General features: G+C 34.6%; 1 protein-coding gene across 3 annotated transcripts in view; it reads left to right on the top strand.

Annotated features, from left to right (window-relative positions):
* The window catches only part of METAP1D (methionyl aminopeptidase type 1D, mitochondrial), a 67,637-nt gene that overhangs the window by 46,917 nt on the left and 4,162 nt on the right, over positions 1-16,558 (top strand). For all 3 annotated transcript variants that reach the window (XM_011357558.2, XM_023529499.1, XM_023529498.1), the window contains exons 2-6: positions 3,070-3,227; positions 5,198-5,347; positions 6,750-6,898; positions 7,463-7,505; positions 10,911-11,074. In XM_011357558.2, the coding sequence (XP_011355860.1) occupies positions 3,070-3,227; positions 5,198-5,347; positions 6,750-6,898; positions 7,463-7,505; positions 10,911-11,074 (664 nt within the window). The remainder of the gene's footprint in view (positions 1-3,069; positions 3,228-5,197; positions 5,348-6,749; positions 6,899-7,462; positions 7,506-10,910; positions 11,075-16,558) is intronic.

The following is a 16,558-nucleotide window of genomic DNA, read 5'->3' as shown; positions in this document are numbered from 1 at the left end:
ATTTCCTCAAAAATCCATCCCCTGAAAAACACATTCTAAAGTGAAGCTTGCCCCTGCACACCGCTGAAAGGCAGCTTGGAATAGCAGATACAGCCTTGGACTTGGACTTAGAAGACTTGAGGTAGCCATTGATCTATCACCAGAGGTGTGAGCCTTAGTTCCTAATATGTAAAATAGTGACATCGACAGCTGCCTGCCTACCTGAAAGAGTGGATAAGAGATAATGTACGTAGAGCACCTAGCACTATATGGCTATTCAATGTTAACCACTATTATTGTTACTATTTCTGTTAGTGTTGTCCTTATTAATAGTAATCATAATACATACTTTCCTCAAAAAGGTTATACTTGTGAGTTTGTCTTTGGATCTACCTACAGATGCAGAGTCATAGATTGATTTCACCTGAATCTTTCTTAGCTTTAGCTGCAACCCAGATTTTCCAATACATATTCATTCACAAGCTGCCCAAACAACTTCTCATGGAATCAACGAAGGGAGCTTGCCTTGAGAGAGTGGATGGATTAGGTCAACCCATAACTCCTTTTGGAAAAATAATAATAGAAGTAATTTTTAATAGTTTTATGATGCCTTTCACACTTTCTGGGTGTTTCCATGTATGTTAGCTTATTTTTTCTCATGTGTGTGAGAGAAGTAATATACTTTGTGGGAGCAATTTGACCTGCTTTTCCTCAGCTTTGGCACTTACTGCATATGCCTGGGGAAGTTACCTTTGTGTGTCTCGCTCTCTTCAACTGTGGAATGGAGTAATAAGGTTCAAAACTCATGTGCTTCTCATGGAGATTAATGAGCTAACATACGTAAAGTGCCTACACATAAGTGCTCAGTATTAGAAGCTATAGCAGAGCCCATGTTTTCTTTCTCGTTTTACTTTCTAACTGTTCTTGGAAGAACTATCATTTATTGGGCATCTACTAAATGCAAGGCACTTTCGCATACTGTATTCCAATTAATTCTCACCTGAGAGTCAAAAGAAAAAACTTGTCCAGGGCCACACAGAGCTGAGATGAAATTCCAAACTTCTGTTTTCTAATCATCTGCTTTTCCTAGGATATTATCCTGACCCTCATATATCACCTGACAGTACAAGGGCTAGTGATGTCCTTAGGGAAATATTATACTTTACAAACTTTAGAGTCTATGTCCCTACATCAAGCTACTTTAAAATAAAAAGGTGCTATTAGTGACATTTTGTCAGATATTTGGAATTGTTTAAAATAATACCCAAAATACCTCTGTAAGTTTGAGTCAACAATATTAAATTAAATTATGGAAATTCAATTTATAATTGAGTGAAACTATGACACTGAATCACTGACCATTGGGGTTTGTTTGCATCGGTGACCTTTCCTCGTTCACTTAGAGATCTTGAGTTTTGGGACCAGTATTCACCTGCAATTTGTGTTTCCATTATGTTTCACAGCTGAAAGGTTACTCTTGGCCAATAATTCTCAAACTTGAGTGTGCATCAGAATCACCCTGAGGGCTTGATAAAGCACAGATTTCTGGCCTCATCCCCAAATTTCTGAATCCATTGTTTGAGAAGGGGCCCAAGAATTTGCATCTTTTTCCTGAATGATGCTAATACTGCTAGTCTGAGTACCACATTTTAAGAACCAGTGCTCTAGATGAGGAATCAGCAAACTTCTGTAAAGGGCCAAATCTGTCACAATTACTCAACTCTGCCACTGTAGATCAAAAGCAGCCATTAACAATTGTAAACGAATGAGGGTAACTATGTTCCAATGAGTATTTAGGAGCACTGAAATTTGAATTTCATATATTTCACATATTACAAAATATTATTTTTCTTTTGATTTTTTTCCCCAACCATTTATAAGCATAAAAATCATTTTTAGGTCATGGCTGTATAAAAACAGCCAGATTTGATCTTTGAACTGTAGTTTGCTGACCCCTGATGTGCAATTATGACATGTTGGGGATTTTTTACACTATTATTTTAATTATAAAAGTAATGCAAGTGGATGATTTAAAAAATCTAACAGTATAGAAGAAAATAAAATGACTCAGGAAGCCTTCCTCCCTGTTCCCAGTCCGAGAAATAAACCCTATTGATGAACATTAATTTTCAGAAATGTTATAGGCATATACAAGCTTATATAAATGTATAGCTCTTTTTAGATTAATGGACTTTTATTCATACTAGTTCAGCATTTGCTATTTTCCTAACTATGTGCTATGACGTCTTTCCATATCAATACTTGGAGATGATTTAGTTTCTTCTCTTTAATACTTCCATAGTTTTCTGTTGTGTGGATATAACATAATATAGTTAACGAGTCCTGTATAGATGGACTTTTGGGTTAATTCCATTTTTTTCTACCACAAACAATGCTGCAGTAGGGTTCATCTTCACATATCCATCATTGCATGGTACCTAGGACTCTAGGAGATGAAATGCTGAATCAAGAGATATATGCATTTAAAATTTTGATTGATATTTCTAAATTCCTTTTGTGGGTACTTTAGGACCCTATTATTGTTTTCTTTCAGGGTCACACCCTACATTTTTGCTATTTAGTCTTTATCTGCTTTGAGCATTCATCACAGTAAATTTCAGTATGATGCCTCGCTGCATGTGAAGTTAACACAGAGTAGTAATCCGATCGAGGGCAAAAAGTGCAGCTGGCAATTTGTCCATGATTCTTCACGGCTTTAAAGAATGAAAAGCCACCCAAACAGTGCTCTAAATCTAGTGTCATCTAAGACATTGCTTCGTAAGCTACCTCAGCAGAAATTGTTCTTTTTACAGACCTGGCGCTCAGCAGATGTTTCTATATGTTTGTTGCCTATTAGAGTAGAGTTTTCCATTGTCAAACATTTATGTAAACATGGTATTAGCTAATAATTATGCTGTGCTACTATTGTGCTAGAACTCAGAGTACCACTGCTTTCTTTTCTATTTGGGGCTTTTCCTTTTTGAGCCTATAGAGGATTGGAATAATGGTTTACTAGACAACAATGCAACATCTTAAAATGTAGCACTATGTTAAGTTTTTTACTTAAAATATGTCTCTTTCTGCTCCTAGGTTGTCATAGAATTTTCTCTTCACCACTCAATCATATCTTCTCACACAAGCAGTCAAGCAGTCAACAAAGAAGAAATTTCATTTTCCGGAGACAAAGAGATATTTCATACAGTATAGTTTTGCCGGCTGCAGTTTCTTCAGCTCATCCAGTCCCTAAGGTACTGTATTGCCTATTATCTGCTGCTTTTTCAGCCGAGATAAAGGTTAACCACAGAAGTGATTAAATGTTTTTACACTTTTAATTTCTAAGCCATTTGAATCAAAATTTTTAAACTTGGTTTATGATTTAAAATTGTGATTTGAGAAGTTTTAACATTCTGCAGTTCTATAACATTAATTTTTTAAAATAAGAGCTGAGCTTACAACCGCTTAGTTTATTTAGAATTAAAATTTCTGTCATGAAAACTTGTGTATTAAATTTCTAATATGAAGATAAAACTACATATATGTGTTTTTTTTACTCTTTTAGAGAAAAAAATTGACTGTAAAATTGCGATCATTCAAGAGGGATTATTTGAAACTAATACAGTTGATGTTTTTTTTCCTAAAGCCTGTTACACTTTCTATGTTATTAATGCTGCTGTCTTTGAATCTCCTTTAGAGTAAATTAAAGAAAACATCTTGTCTCAGAGTGTTTTTGACTTTTTTCCCAGAGATTACAGTTCTGTGGAAAGACAATCTATCCTTTTTTAAAAATGCAATATAAAGGAGGTATGCGGGTCATTTAGGAAGAATGAGAATAGCTGAAAGAAGTACATATCTGTCACAAAAATCACCTGCTCTCCCCTTTTTTTGCATTTTTTTATAGTGAACCCACATTAAGTATATTATACTTCCTGAAGGTGAATAGCCCATTTTTGTGGCAGGGGCTGATGAGACAGGCCACCAGAGCCCAGAGTATGTTCCTGGTATTTCCTTCATTAGAAAAGAAAAATCTCCGGAGAGATGAATGTATCATTTTAGAATTTCAGTGACAACCCAACAGACCTGCCTGTAGTTATAACTTGCAGATCACAAAGCAGAGTAGAGACAAGACCACAGAGTCTGTGAGTGAGCTTTTGTGGGCACTAGTGGAATAACTGTAGGAGATGCTCATCCATAACTCAGCTGTGCCAACCCAAGCAATGGTATATTCCCTGTCAGAAAGGCCCATCAGAATGTGAGAGTAAGTGAAGGTCCTTAAATCCTGTGTGATGATGCACATCACAAAGAGCAGAGCCCTGACCTCAGCCCTTCCAGAGTTGCGGTGATGTCAATTAAACAGTGTTATTCCTCTCTGCTTCCTGTCCCCAGCAGCTGTGTAGCCTTACTGGGTACTGTTCAGCAATGCTTATGTAGTTTGTAAAGAACTATGCACAATCTTGAGAATTAGAGAAACTTTGTATGTAAGATAGTGTTTGTTTTCTGAATACTACCCATGGATTTAAGTAAGTGATGGAGAATGTTCTACAAGAGTGATCAAGAGTTGACTTTTTTGAGTTTTGGGGCATTTTTTTAGTTTTTGACAAATGATAGAAATGTTCTAGGTGTTTTTTTTTTATGTACTTAAAAAAGGAAGAAAAAGAAAAGAAAGCTGTTTTGTTGTTCTCTAGTCCCTTCTTAGTTTGGGTACAATTGCAAAGTGTAAGGAAGTGTGCACGTAATAGGCTTCAGTGGCCTTGACAGTCAGCCTTTTACATAGATTCATTCAGAGAGGGTGTTGTGAGCTATCCTTTGCATAAATTTTATCTTTGTGTTAAGAAGGTGAAAGTGCTCTTAATTAGCCATTTGACAATTTGGAAGCTTGATGCTATTTTTCTTCAATGACAATATACTTTTAATGGGGTTGGGAGAAGGAAGAAAAGAAAACTACTGTTTGTTTTGACCAGAAGTCTACTTCAGTCCAGTTTGACTCAAAGCACAGTAAGGTTAACAGACTATCCAGAGGCAGCACTAACAGGCAATGTTAAGTTCAAAAGGGCAGGGGAAGGAACTGGGGGCAGCCTGGAGGGTCTGTTGTGCTGGCTTCGGAGGTCGGTGCTCCGGCAGGAAGGGCAGAACTCCATGAAGCAGGAGGCTGTGTCTGAAAAAATGATCCCATTGTCGTGCGCTGGGTTCTGATCTTCGTTTTCAATCCTTTCTCCTCAAGCACATAAAGAAGCCAGACTATGTGACGACAGGCATTGTACCGGACTGGGGAGACAGCATAGAAGTTAAGAATGAAGATCAGATTCAAGGGCTTCGTCAGGCTTGTCAGCTGGCCCGTCATGTCCTCCTCCTGGCTGGGAAGAGTTTAAAGGTGGAGTCTCACCAAGCCTCAGCAGGACTTATATAGGGGGCCACAAACCCTCCTCTTTTTCTCGTTTTTCTTTCACTCTTCTTTTGTACACATCTAATTTGTTAATAATAAAGTAAAGCCTTGGAATGGGGGAAAGGGATTGTATTATTTTATGTTTATTCAAGAGGTCATTTGAATAATTCTGCTACTTAAAATCCAAATTCAATTTTAAGTAGCAGAATTCTGGAGGTACTTTGGACTCAGCCTATCCAAGTCGATCAATGGTAGCTGGCTCTGACTTTTGCCCCCTTCCTTCTGCGTATAGTTTCTGTTTTTATTCCCCCATTATTTCTGTGTGCCTGAAGAGTTGCTGTGCCTCAGCCTTTGTCTCCTATTTTCTTGCATTTGCTCTGCAAAGAAAGATCAGACCAGATACACAGAGCTATAGGTAATAGAGCAATGTAATTATGTGAAACTATCTTACTACAAGGTGTAGTTATTTCAGAATAATCTGAAACACCCTGCTATATAAGAATCATAAAAGAAAATATGGGGCTGTAGTTTCCAAAAGGTGGGCAGAATTTAGGAAGTGAGACTCAACCGTGAAATCACTTACTTAAAGTATCATCTGTATCATAAACTTGTTATAGTAACATAGCTAAACATATGTGAATATAAAATAACACAAAGAAAATTATTGAAAAAAGTTTATTTTTAATAAAAGATTTTGTTTTAGAATTTTATTAATGATTTATGAGGTTATGGAGATAGGTTTAACGTGCTCACAAAACTTGATTATAGTTTTCTTTTAGTTTGGGAGCAACTGGGTACCTCCTAGTAAGAGAAAAATATTTTTATAAAGTACAATGACATATTTAGTCATGAAAGAAATTAAAATTAGTGACAGTCAAATCTGTAAAAAATGTATCAGACTGGTTTTTAAATGATGATTCATAATCTCCATGTCATTGCTGCAAAACCCATGTAGTATTTCGCTGAGATAAAAAGGTGTGAGTTGACCTACTTTATCACCTAAACTGAAGAGCCTTTTGAGTATTTATGTATATGCTTCTGTTAGCCCAGGATACCAACCATTGAAGAAGAGGAAGGAACTGCCTAAGAACATATTTTTGAAATCTTCAGGCTGCAAAGGAGTCATATCATTTAATGACTCACAAATGTTCTGAGTTTAAAATTTCCATTTCCTGATAGTCCATAACACCATCATATACTTAAACGATTGTCAAAAAGGCACAATTTAGGATTTTAATGTTAGTCATAATTAACTAAAATTTTGTACTACAAGTTTATCAGAGTAAATTTATACAATCTCACCTGAAAGTGCTGTAGCTAAAGGCATAATCAGTAGATACGAGAAATGTCTTCAACTCTCGCTGCGCAATTTCTTTATTTAATATTTTAGGTTGACATGACAACTGAAGAGATAGATGCTCTTGTTCATCAGGAAATCATCCGTCATGATGCCTATCCCTCACCTCTAGGCTATGGAGGTTTTCCAAAATCTGTTTGTACCTCTGTAAACAACGTGCTATGTCATGGTATTCCTGACAGGTATTCATTGCTTAATAACATACTGTTCTTTTGGAAACTAAAACATGAAACTAAGATTTATAACATATGGTGTAAGACATTACAGTTTAATTGAAACCCCTTTGTAAACTTTTGAAGCAGATTATGGTAAAACAAAAAATTTGAAGTATTTGGCATCTCATTGGGCATAATACCCCCATTTGTTTGTTAAAGCAGTATATAATCTAAGGAAGTGATTGCGCATTAAATATTTCTTTTACCTTCTTAGATTTTAACAATATAAATAGTAAAAATCTAAATATAGGTAAATATTGGTTATCAACTATTGTTCTGGCTCTTTGCAAAATTAAGGTAACTGATAAGTACATTTTTTAAATAACAGCAGATTTTTAAACAATGGCAATATGTTCATAAAATTTGATGTGACCAGCATAATTTAAAGATTAGATAATTATTCCACTTATTCTTCCTCCACTTCAAATTCTCCTTGCAATTCATTAGGTTTGTGATAGTCATTAGGTATTTATTTTTATATTCCTTTTATTGAGATCTGCCTATCACCAATTTTTCCTGTTTATGTTTCAGTCGACCTCTTCAGGATGGAGATATTATCAACATAGATGTCACAGTGAGTAAATCATATAAAAAATAGTCTTTGATCAACTTCAGAATTGCTGGTAGCAACAGGAAGAAGAGTGGATTGAAAATGTGAACTGCACCGATGGAAGTGCTGTTTACTTCTAGACCCAGACGCAAGCAGCTGGTTTCCTTTTTTGTCTTTAACTCTGTGTTTATTCCAAGTAAACCCAGGCCTGACTTGAATTTAGGGCTGGAATCAGATGCACTGAGATCAATGTTGGCCTAAGTGAAATGTCAACCCAATCCTGCTATGTGTCATGTTTTTGAGAAGGTGTAATTGTTATTGATCCACTGTGTAGTTAATGCAGAGCACCACAGCACTGGGCAGCTGCTGAAGCTAGATATGTATGAGATGAGCTAACGCGAAGAAAGCCAGCATTTTTCCTTCACTCTGCCAAGATTGATCTTCCTCTTCCTGCTGATTTTGAGTGGGGCCTGTCATTATCCTACTCTGTCATTAGGGGCTACATTGGCCTGTGTGTGTCAGTCTATTTGGACAGCAACTCTTTTGCTAGCAGTGTTCCTTAGATTTATTAAAATCCCTGAAGGTAGTAACATATTGTTCTATTTCTGGTATAGAGAGCCTTGAACTTGAAGCATACAAGCAGAGTGGTTTTCTCTCTGAACTTAAGTTTTCACCAAATGGTTAACAGCCTTTCTTTAAAAAAATACTACTGCTACTACTACTGATAATAATAATTTAACCTAGAAATTGCAAGTTGTAAAAGCTCTAACCTTTTCTAATATTCTTTGCCTTTGACTGTTCTCAGACTTGGATGATTTGTGCTTTGTCAGTGCATTTTATTAAAAAGTCTGGTAATGATACCTTTGAATGATGTAGACTGTAAATAAATCCTATACATCTGATGATTAATAAACAAATTTTAAATAAATAAATGTAATTTAAACATTGGATGAGAACTAATTGACATATACAGCATTATAGGAGTACAGTTTCTATTAATTAGGAAATATATTTAATAATAGTTATTTTATATCCAGACTATAAAACTTAGGTACAAGTGGCAATGAGGTGAAACTTGGCATTCAGTAGTTGAGTTGTCACATATTTAGTTGTTTAAATTAATTCAACCTTTTCTTCATATCAGTTTGTGTGAAGATATAGCCAAAGGTTCTTTTATTGCTGATACTCTTCTCTCTGTCATTTTGTCCTACTTGGAATACTTGAACATTTGCTCTACCCATATTCTGTTGGTATCTTTCCAATTCGGAATCATGTAGAAGGAGGTATTTTACAAAGTGTACCTGAAATAAAGTACTTTTCACTATACACTTTTCTTTTGGATTTTACCTGACCTGGGGGTTTTACATTTATTATCTCACCTAATCACCCTCTAATGAAATATTGCTGCTTTGAAAGAAATCACACATGCTCTTCCCTACTGCTTCTAGTGCATCCAAAGAGAATATTCCATGTCTTTTTAAAGTTTCCTGAAGATTTTTAATACACACTTCCATTTTTAACATTAAAATGATTTCATAATTGCAAAATTTATAAAACAAAGTGAAATAATTTCAAGTGTCTAGAAATGTGAAGGAGTCAAGGAAACATATGTCAGTATCTTAAATTATATTCTTATGAAATAGTTCATTAAGTGAAAGACCCCATTATGAGATCCTAGATTTTATCAGAAAATACTCATTGCAATTTATAATTGTTTATGTTTAGCATATAACACAAGAAAATAGACTTCTTTTCCCTTGGAAATTGAATATTAAAAAATAGACAGTGTGACACCCTATAGTAGTTGCTCAATAAATATTAAATTAATGAAGTACAAAACGAGTAGTCTGTGGGTACAAACAGTAATTATAGATAACTGCCACAGACTTGCAAAAGTATTGTTATTGCTATATAACCACTCTCAACTGGTCATTTTGAAAGCTAGCAAAAGTAATACAAAAAGGCAAATTAAAATTTTTGTTTGTTTTGTTTTTTGTTTTTATTCTCATTTTTTTTCTTTTTCTTTTTCTTTTTTTTTTGGGGGGTGCCGAAACCTGGGATCGAACCAAGATTCTTAAAACACATTTTTACCTAAATAGCAGTTATACAAACATTCAGTTACAAAAATTTTTAATTACTTTTTTATTAGTAAATATTATATAACATTAGAACTTGTACTTTCTTGGATTGCAAATGGGAATAAACTATAAAACACTGCAAGGTAATTAAGGTGCTTTGATATAGTAAAGAAAACACTGGATCAGAGGCCAGTAGTCCACCATATTAATCTGGATCTACTTTTGTATTCTGCCACTAAATTTAGACAAGTTACTTGTCTGCCTTAGTTTCCTGACTTATAAAATGAAAACATAATAAAGACTTTCTCTGCTTCCCTCACAGGGTGTGGGAGGTTTTTTATGTTTTTTTTTTTTTTAATGGAGAATAGTATACAGATTTAAGACATTAATTCAGTGTTAAAACAGAAAGTTCAGGTAAATATATTTTTATAACAATTTCTGCATTCCACTTCATGAGAAAGAGAAATGTGAAAAATAATTACATAGGGCAAATTTATACAAAATGGCAAATTCCAACCTATATCAATGGATCAATATTCAACCAGTCTTTTCTGCCTTTTACGCTTATTATAGTGTTCAGTAATTATTGATTTTTATAATGAATCTGGTATCTTTCAAGATACCAGAGACCTCTGAATCATTGAAGACTGAAAAAATTATATTTTTTGCAATTTTATTCTTAACATTGTTTTGTTATATTCTAATTCTTTCAAAATTGGCATATAGTGTTTTCTGTTAACATTCCGCTATCTGGAACATTCTGTTAAGATTTACTTCCAGCAACATTTTTCATTCCTATATTGAGCCACTTCAGTTCTTGGAGCTAAATTCTCTTACTGTCTGTTATAACACTGACATATCTATCTTATTTCTTCTTGTCATTATCTATCACTCCCAAGTATAGAACTGGTAAATAAAAGATAAGGTATCTTCGTGACATTAACCTTCATGACTTTTCACTATGTCAAATACTTCTGGTTCTCTAAACCAGTTGTAATAATTGTGGGTCAGTGTCTTTGGTTACTAATTTTCGCATATATAGTTTTGTCTTCTCAAAAGTAAAGTCAGGAATAAAAATGTTACTCTAGCATTACTAATTATAATGCTGAAATAGCCATACTAGTTACTTATTTATTTTAAAATTTTGTAATATTATTGTATGGCTTCATCTTTTAAATTTCTGTAAGGTTTCAGTACATCTATTTTCTTTTTTTTTTGTAGATAAACTTAAGAGTAATTCTGGAAGGGTGTAACACATGAATCTACTAAATACATAAATGAATACAGGGTATAGTTTAGGAGAATAGGGTTTTAAACAAGGACATATTTTTAAATTTCTGCCTGTGTTTAGGTCTATTACAATGGCTACCATGGAGATACCTCTGAAACATTTTTGGTCGGCAATGTGGATGAATGTGGTAAAAAGTTAGTGGCGGTCGCCAAGAGGTGTAGAGATGAAGCGATTGCAGCTTGCAGAGCAGGGGCTCCCTTCTCCGTAATTGGAAACACAATTAGGTAAGCCTTACACTGACAAGTAAAGGGAGGGTTGGCAAATGGTACAAAGGTTATTCGTGGCTTGGTATAAAGTTGATGACATGTTTTATGATTCAGAACCATCATTTCAGTCTAATATCAGTATGTGAACTGCCAGGCTGCAATGTTGTTTCTGGGGTTAAAAAAAAAAAAAAAAAAGATTAAAAATAAGTGAATTATATCAGGGTCAGCAAAGAAACTTATAGGAGCAGCAAGCAATATTTATATGACCGCTTTAGTTTTAGCTTGACATGCGTGTCTGTAGTGTTCCTTTACTCAAAAATCACACCTAACAGGGAAGAAAGTACCTAAGAAGGGGCTAAGCATCCTCACACTTCATTAATAAGACAGGAGAAAAGCTAAATTTTATAAAGGAGTGAAGTGACATGTATTCCTATGATACAGAGGTAAAAAGCATTAGCTTAAAGCAAGCCTTACCTTTCAAATTAGTGGGTTAGCAAATAGCCTGAAAGAGTGATCTTCTGTCCTTTTTTGCCAGGTTCATTTTTTTCTGTAAACCATTGTTTATTTTCCACACAGCATTCTACATTTGCTTTTTAAGTGTATGTGTATTTTCTGAATTCAAGACTTTCCTTTGTAATCTGTCACCTACTTTTAGATCTTTTTTTCTCCATAATTGTTTTGAAGTAGACATGCAGAATATATGTTTTCATTTAAAAGTAACGCATTTTGTTAAAGATGATCACATCACTACCTTTTAAAGCACCGTTCTCATTAATGTGAACCATTGAATACTTCCAGTTTGTCTAAAGGATGGACAGCTTAGTCACCTTGAAAAGATGGTGCCTTTTTTCTTCATAAGACTTCAAATACTTTAACAAAAAAAAAGGCAGTAAAATATCAGTTAAATGTATTTATGGCTTTAAAAATATTGTAACAGTGTCTGAATCAAACTTTAGTAAAATCTCTTTGGGTTATATCTGAGAAGCTTTTATTGAAGACTTTGAACAAAATTGTGTTTTTGACAGTTTTAAATTATAGGCTAACTAGCCTGGGAAAAAAGGATAGTGTCTCTCTGTTCTTTCATAGGAAATGTTGAATCAGACCCCTACTGAGAAAAGAAATTTAATGCATATCTCACTATCTTAGTGTCCATGAATATAATAGAAATGAATTCAAAATGCAGTTTTATTTTTGCAAATGGGATGAGTCGATAGATGTACCTCATATTTTTGAACACCTAGGGTTCAACAAATTTACTGGTGGTGCTCTTGCATTTTAACAAAATTTATTCTTCAGTAGAAGGGGGCAGAGAACACTAGATTCTTATTCAAGCATTCTATCGAGCTCTGCATTCATGGCTGTGTCTAAAGGGCATGTCAGCCTTTGATTCTCTCTGAGAGGTAATTATCCTTTTCCTGTCACGGAACAACAAATGATAGCTAACTACAGAGGCACATTTGCAGTAGTCACATTCATCAACTGCAGAAAAAAAAATTCAATTTAATTGTGCAACACAGCTGCACATGGGCTTTTGAGCATTTCTGTTGTTCTCCCTGTCTCGCTATTCCTCCCTCCAGATCTATTTTTTAAACTTTTTTTCTGGTTATTTTTTCCCCTTTTTGTCTCTTCTTCCATTTTTACTCTCTGTACTTTCTTGTTAAAGTAATTTTCCTTTGTGGCTCTCATTCTTTTTTCCCCATTGAAGGCTATGAATGTAGAAAATTATCACAATTACTCATATAATTGAGCCTCTTTGTAGCAAGTGCAACTCCAGTAGCCTTTCTCCATCATGAAAATGGTTTCATTATAGGGTTTTTCATATTCTCTGACACCATCTACACAGAGGAACAGGCGTGCAGATGAGATGTACTAGGAACAGGCTAGATCAGTAAGGTCACAGTAGGAATAATTAGCTCTGCTATGGAAAGAGCATCTAGGCCTTTTACTGCTACATAAATGTACTGTCCGTGGCTTTTAGTCACAAAAAAACTTACTAACAAATGGAGCTCCCGCCTACTACTTTGAAAAAAAGATTTGTATCAACACTACAATTTTCCATCATTAAGACTAATAACACAGAGCCTAGTATACATCAAGGGGAATAAAAAGAAAAATCTCACATTCAAGTGGCGGCTGGGTGCTGACCTTTGTTCCCTTTTTTTGTGTATGACTTAACTCTTTACAAAAAAGAGCCACACGCCACACCAACATGCAGGTGAACTCCAGCTAGTACTAGCAAAGCATAGCATTCAATCGGAAAATCTGATAAATCTCCATGCAGGATAATGCATTTCATTACATATTCACTACATTAATTCTAGCTACATAAAAAAAAGAAGAAGAGTAGAATTGAAAGTGACATTGGATTTTAGCTATTTGGATGCAAAGGTCAGCTTTCGAAGAGTATGAATTTGCATGTACAAGCTCCTTTGAAAATCAGATCAGTCCCAACAACTGCACTTACAAAACTATGAGAAAAATAACAGACAATGAACTTTTTACTTTTACCCTAATACATTTTCATTATTTAGATGGTTTACGTCTGTTACTGGGCAGGAAACTGGCCCCGATTCTAACAAATATTTATTCTAATGTGTTAAAGCAATGTTTCTGGACATCTATTATTTCACCTTTTCTTATTCCAGCAACATCTTAATGGAGTAAATAAACAAGCAATCTCCACCTTTAAGGCAAAAGTACATGGAATCATTGCAGTCTAAAGGTTTACAAACATCTTTCAACTCAGTCTCGTATATTTTAAGATATTCATCATTTTTTGCATAGCCTCCCGCTACCGATACATCATGAAAAGAACATTCAAGCATCTTTTATTAGTACAATGTTACCAAAAACCTGGTGATCTTTACAGGAAATTTTGAAATTCTCTGACGCCTGAAGGATAGGATAATCTCTCTGGAGAAGTATTGGCTAAAGTAGTTTAATGAAAACAATTCTCTATGTGTCCTTTTGCTGCATGAGGGGTGGCTAGTGAACTTTAGGTTATAGTGTTATTATCCTCACTGTAGCCCGTTCGCTTTAAAATATTTCTAAATCTGTGTTTTTGTCATTATCTCTAGATGATATGATCTGTACATATGAGAATATTGTGAATGTGTAGATTCATGCATCACAAACATATGACAGTTCAATCAAAAATAATTTAAACATATACTTGTAAATGTCATGATGAAAGTATCAATAAGTGGTTTTTAATGTTTAATTCATAAGTATATGTTTTGATATTAATTTAGAAGAATATAAAGCAGATTTTTAAAAATAATCTCTTTCTATTAGATTATGCACATTTAAACAATAAGTGGCTCAGGCAAAATAAGTCATTTTAATGTCATCTGTGATGGATTTTTCTTGACAGCTACTGTAAATTACAATTACACTGCTTCTCTCTGCACATGAAAGTAAGCATTGCAATAAATTATCTTTTATTTCAATCTATCATGTCTGCTTTTCAGAAACAGAAAACCTCAAATAAAAGTTCAGTACTATTGTAGGAAAATTCAATAATTCGTGATCCAGTTTGAAACAAAAAAGTACCAGTCTTTTGGAAAACAGTTGTTGGCTTTCAAAAATATTACTAATTGTATTTAAACATTCTTTGTCATTAGAGAGAATCTTTGGACTTATGAATTTCTTCATTCAAAGACTACTGCTTAAAATAAAAATCTAGAAAGATTAAGGTAAAATTACGTAACTTAGAAAATCAGGCACTATTTGAGATCCTTTAATTAGAGAGAGGTGACTATTTAGAGAGTAGTGCTGTTTAAAAGATTCATGTAAAAATGTTAGTAAAACTATTTCCATGTGCATTTTTATTTCGTTAGAAGAGTATGTACTTAAATATAGTACTCCTCTGCCCTCTTGGGGAATGTATTCTTAGTCGTTGAGATATGTTAAGAATTTTAATTTATCCAGACAATATTTCAATTGAGGAAAACTGCCTCATCCTTGAGATTACTTTTTCAACTATAAACTATAACTTAAACGTGAACTCTAATAATACATTATAATTTAAAAGTAAGTTCATAAACTACTTTTATGCATCTTCCTCCTCTTCCCTCCTCCCTCTTCCCAAATATTCCATATGAAGGGCTTCAAATTATAAATGTGCTCAGGCTCATGCAGAAGTGTCCTATCGTCTTAGAGGACTTTTAGTTAGAAAAAATCAGAACAATCAGAAACTCTTACCAGGAGTTTTTTTTCAGTAGGTTTCAACAAAAAGGAGGGAGATTTCATTGGCGAAATGTCCAGGGCAAGAAGATGCTAGTGTTCAGAAACAGGTCGTGGCTGTGCCGTGGCTGGTGTTAGGAAGCACCTACAGCACTTCTCGGGCACCCTGCCTACCCAGCTGTTTCTATCTTCCCCAACACACCAGTCAAGAAAAGTACACACACTCCACCTTCTCATGCCACAGTTAGTGTGACCAGTACTCGCTTTCTTGTTAGAGTGGAATTTGCTACCACAAGTCACTTGGATTGTCTGTATGAAGTTAGATTTAAGCCCTAGAATCAGATAAGTAATCTTGTGCTTCCCATGTATTCCAAAATAATAGAAGGGGTGTGCTTTTAAATAACAATTAGGAGGATTAATGAGATTTTATCCCATTTAGTCCCATTAAGTATGTGTTAAAAAAGCTAACTACCAACCCAAAAGGAAAATGCTATGAAAAGCAAACAGAAGTGTATACTTAGCTCCTGGGAATCAAGCATTGAGATGGGTGCTCAACCAAGGAACTGAGGGAAATTTGTTCTGTTCTTTTCCTCTTTCTACATGGCTGCGAAATCCTCTGACCTTTGCATTCATGACACATACATTCTATGAAATTCCAGCAGGATCCAGGCAGTAAATTGTTATAGGAGAATGCACTCGGATATCTTTAGCCACCTAGTAATTGCACAGCTTCTTTTATGAAGAGGAACGAGAGGTGTGATGGGGGGAGGGGCCCCAAGTGTTTTTTTCAGAGTGGGCTTTCTTCCTCTCCTCTCATCGGAAATTAAAATGAAGATTGCCATTGTAACACACATTTAAGATGTAGCTGTGATGCCTGCCAATCAGAGCCTTAAAAAAAAAAAAAAGCTAGTTTGTTTTTTTAAGAAAAGAAAATAGAAGAACGTTTTATATTGAATGATCTTAGAATCACTGAGGTTTGTTGAGAATGAAATAACATAATTTACAGGTTTAGGTAGAACCCATTCTTGTAAAAGACATCTAAATCATTATATCTTGTTTAACAATATCTCTTCCACCCTCTCTATCCACTCTGCATCCTCAGTTTCTATTCAGAAATTCTGTGGTACAAATAGAAAAGCCTTGGAAAACTTGTTTAACCTCCTGCCCGAAGAGCAAAGACACACAGAAATAACCATAACCATAAAGTACAACTTAGATAAAAACATTGACTTATCATTCCTGTCCTCAACACATAGGTAGTTTACTTATTTTTTGTGGTATCAGTTACATGGAAATCAAATCTGAATGAGAGTCTGC

This window comes from Pteropus vampyrus, unplaced genomic scaffold, assembly GCF_000151845.1.
Source record: "Pteropus vampyrus isolate Shadow unplaced genomic scaffold, Pvam_2.0 Scaffold2, whole genome shotgun sequence".
NCBI classification, from domain to species: Eukaryota; Metazoa; Chordata; class Mammalia; order Chiroptera; family Pteropodidae; genus Pteropus; species Pteropus vampyrus.
The sequence above is the reverse complement of the archived record's forward strand: the minus strand, read 5'-3'. Positions and strand labels throughout refer to the sequence as shown.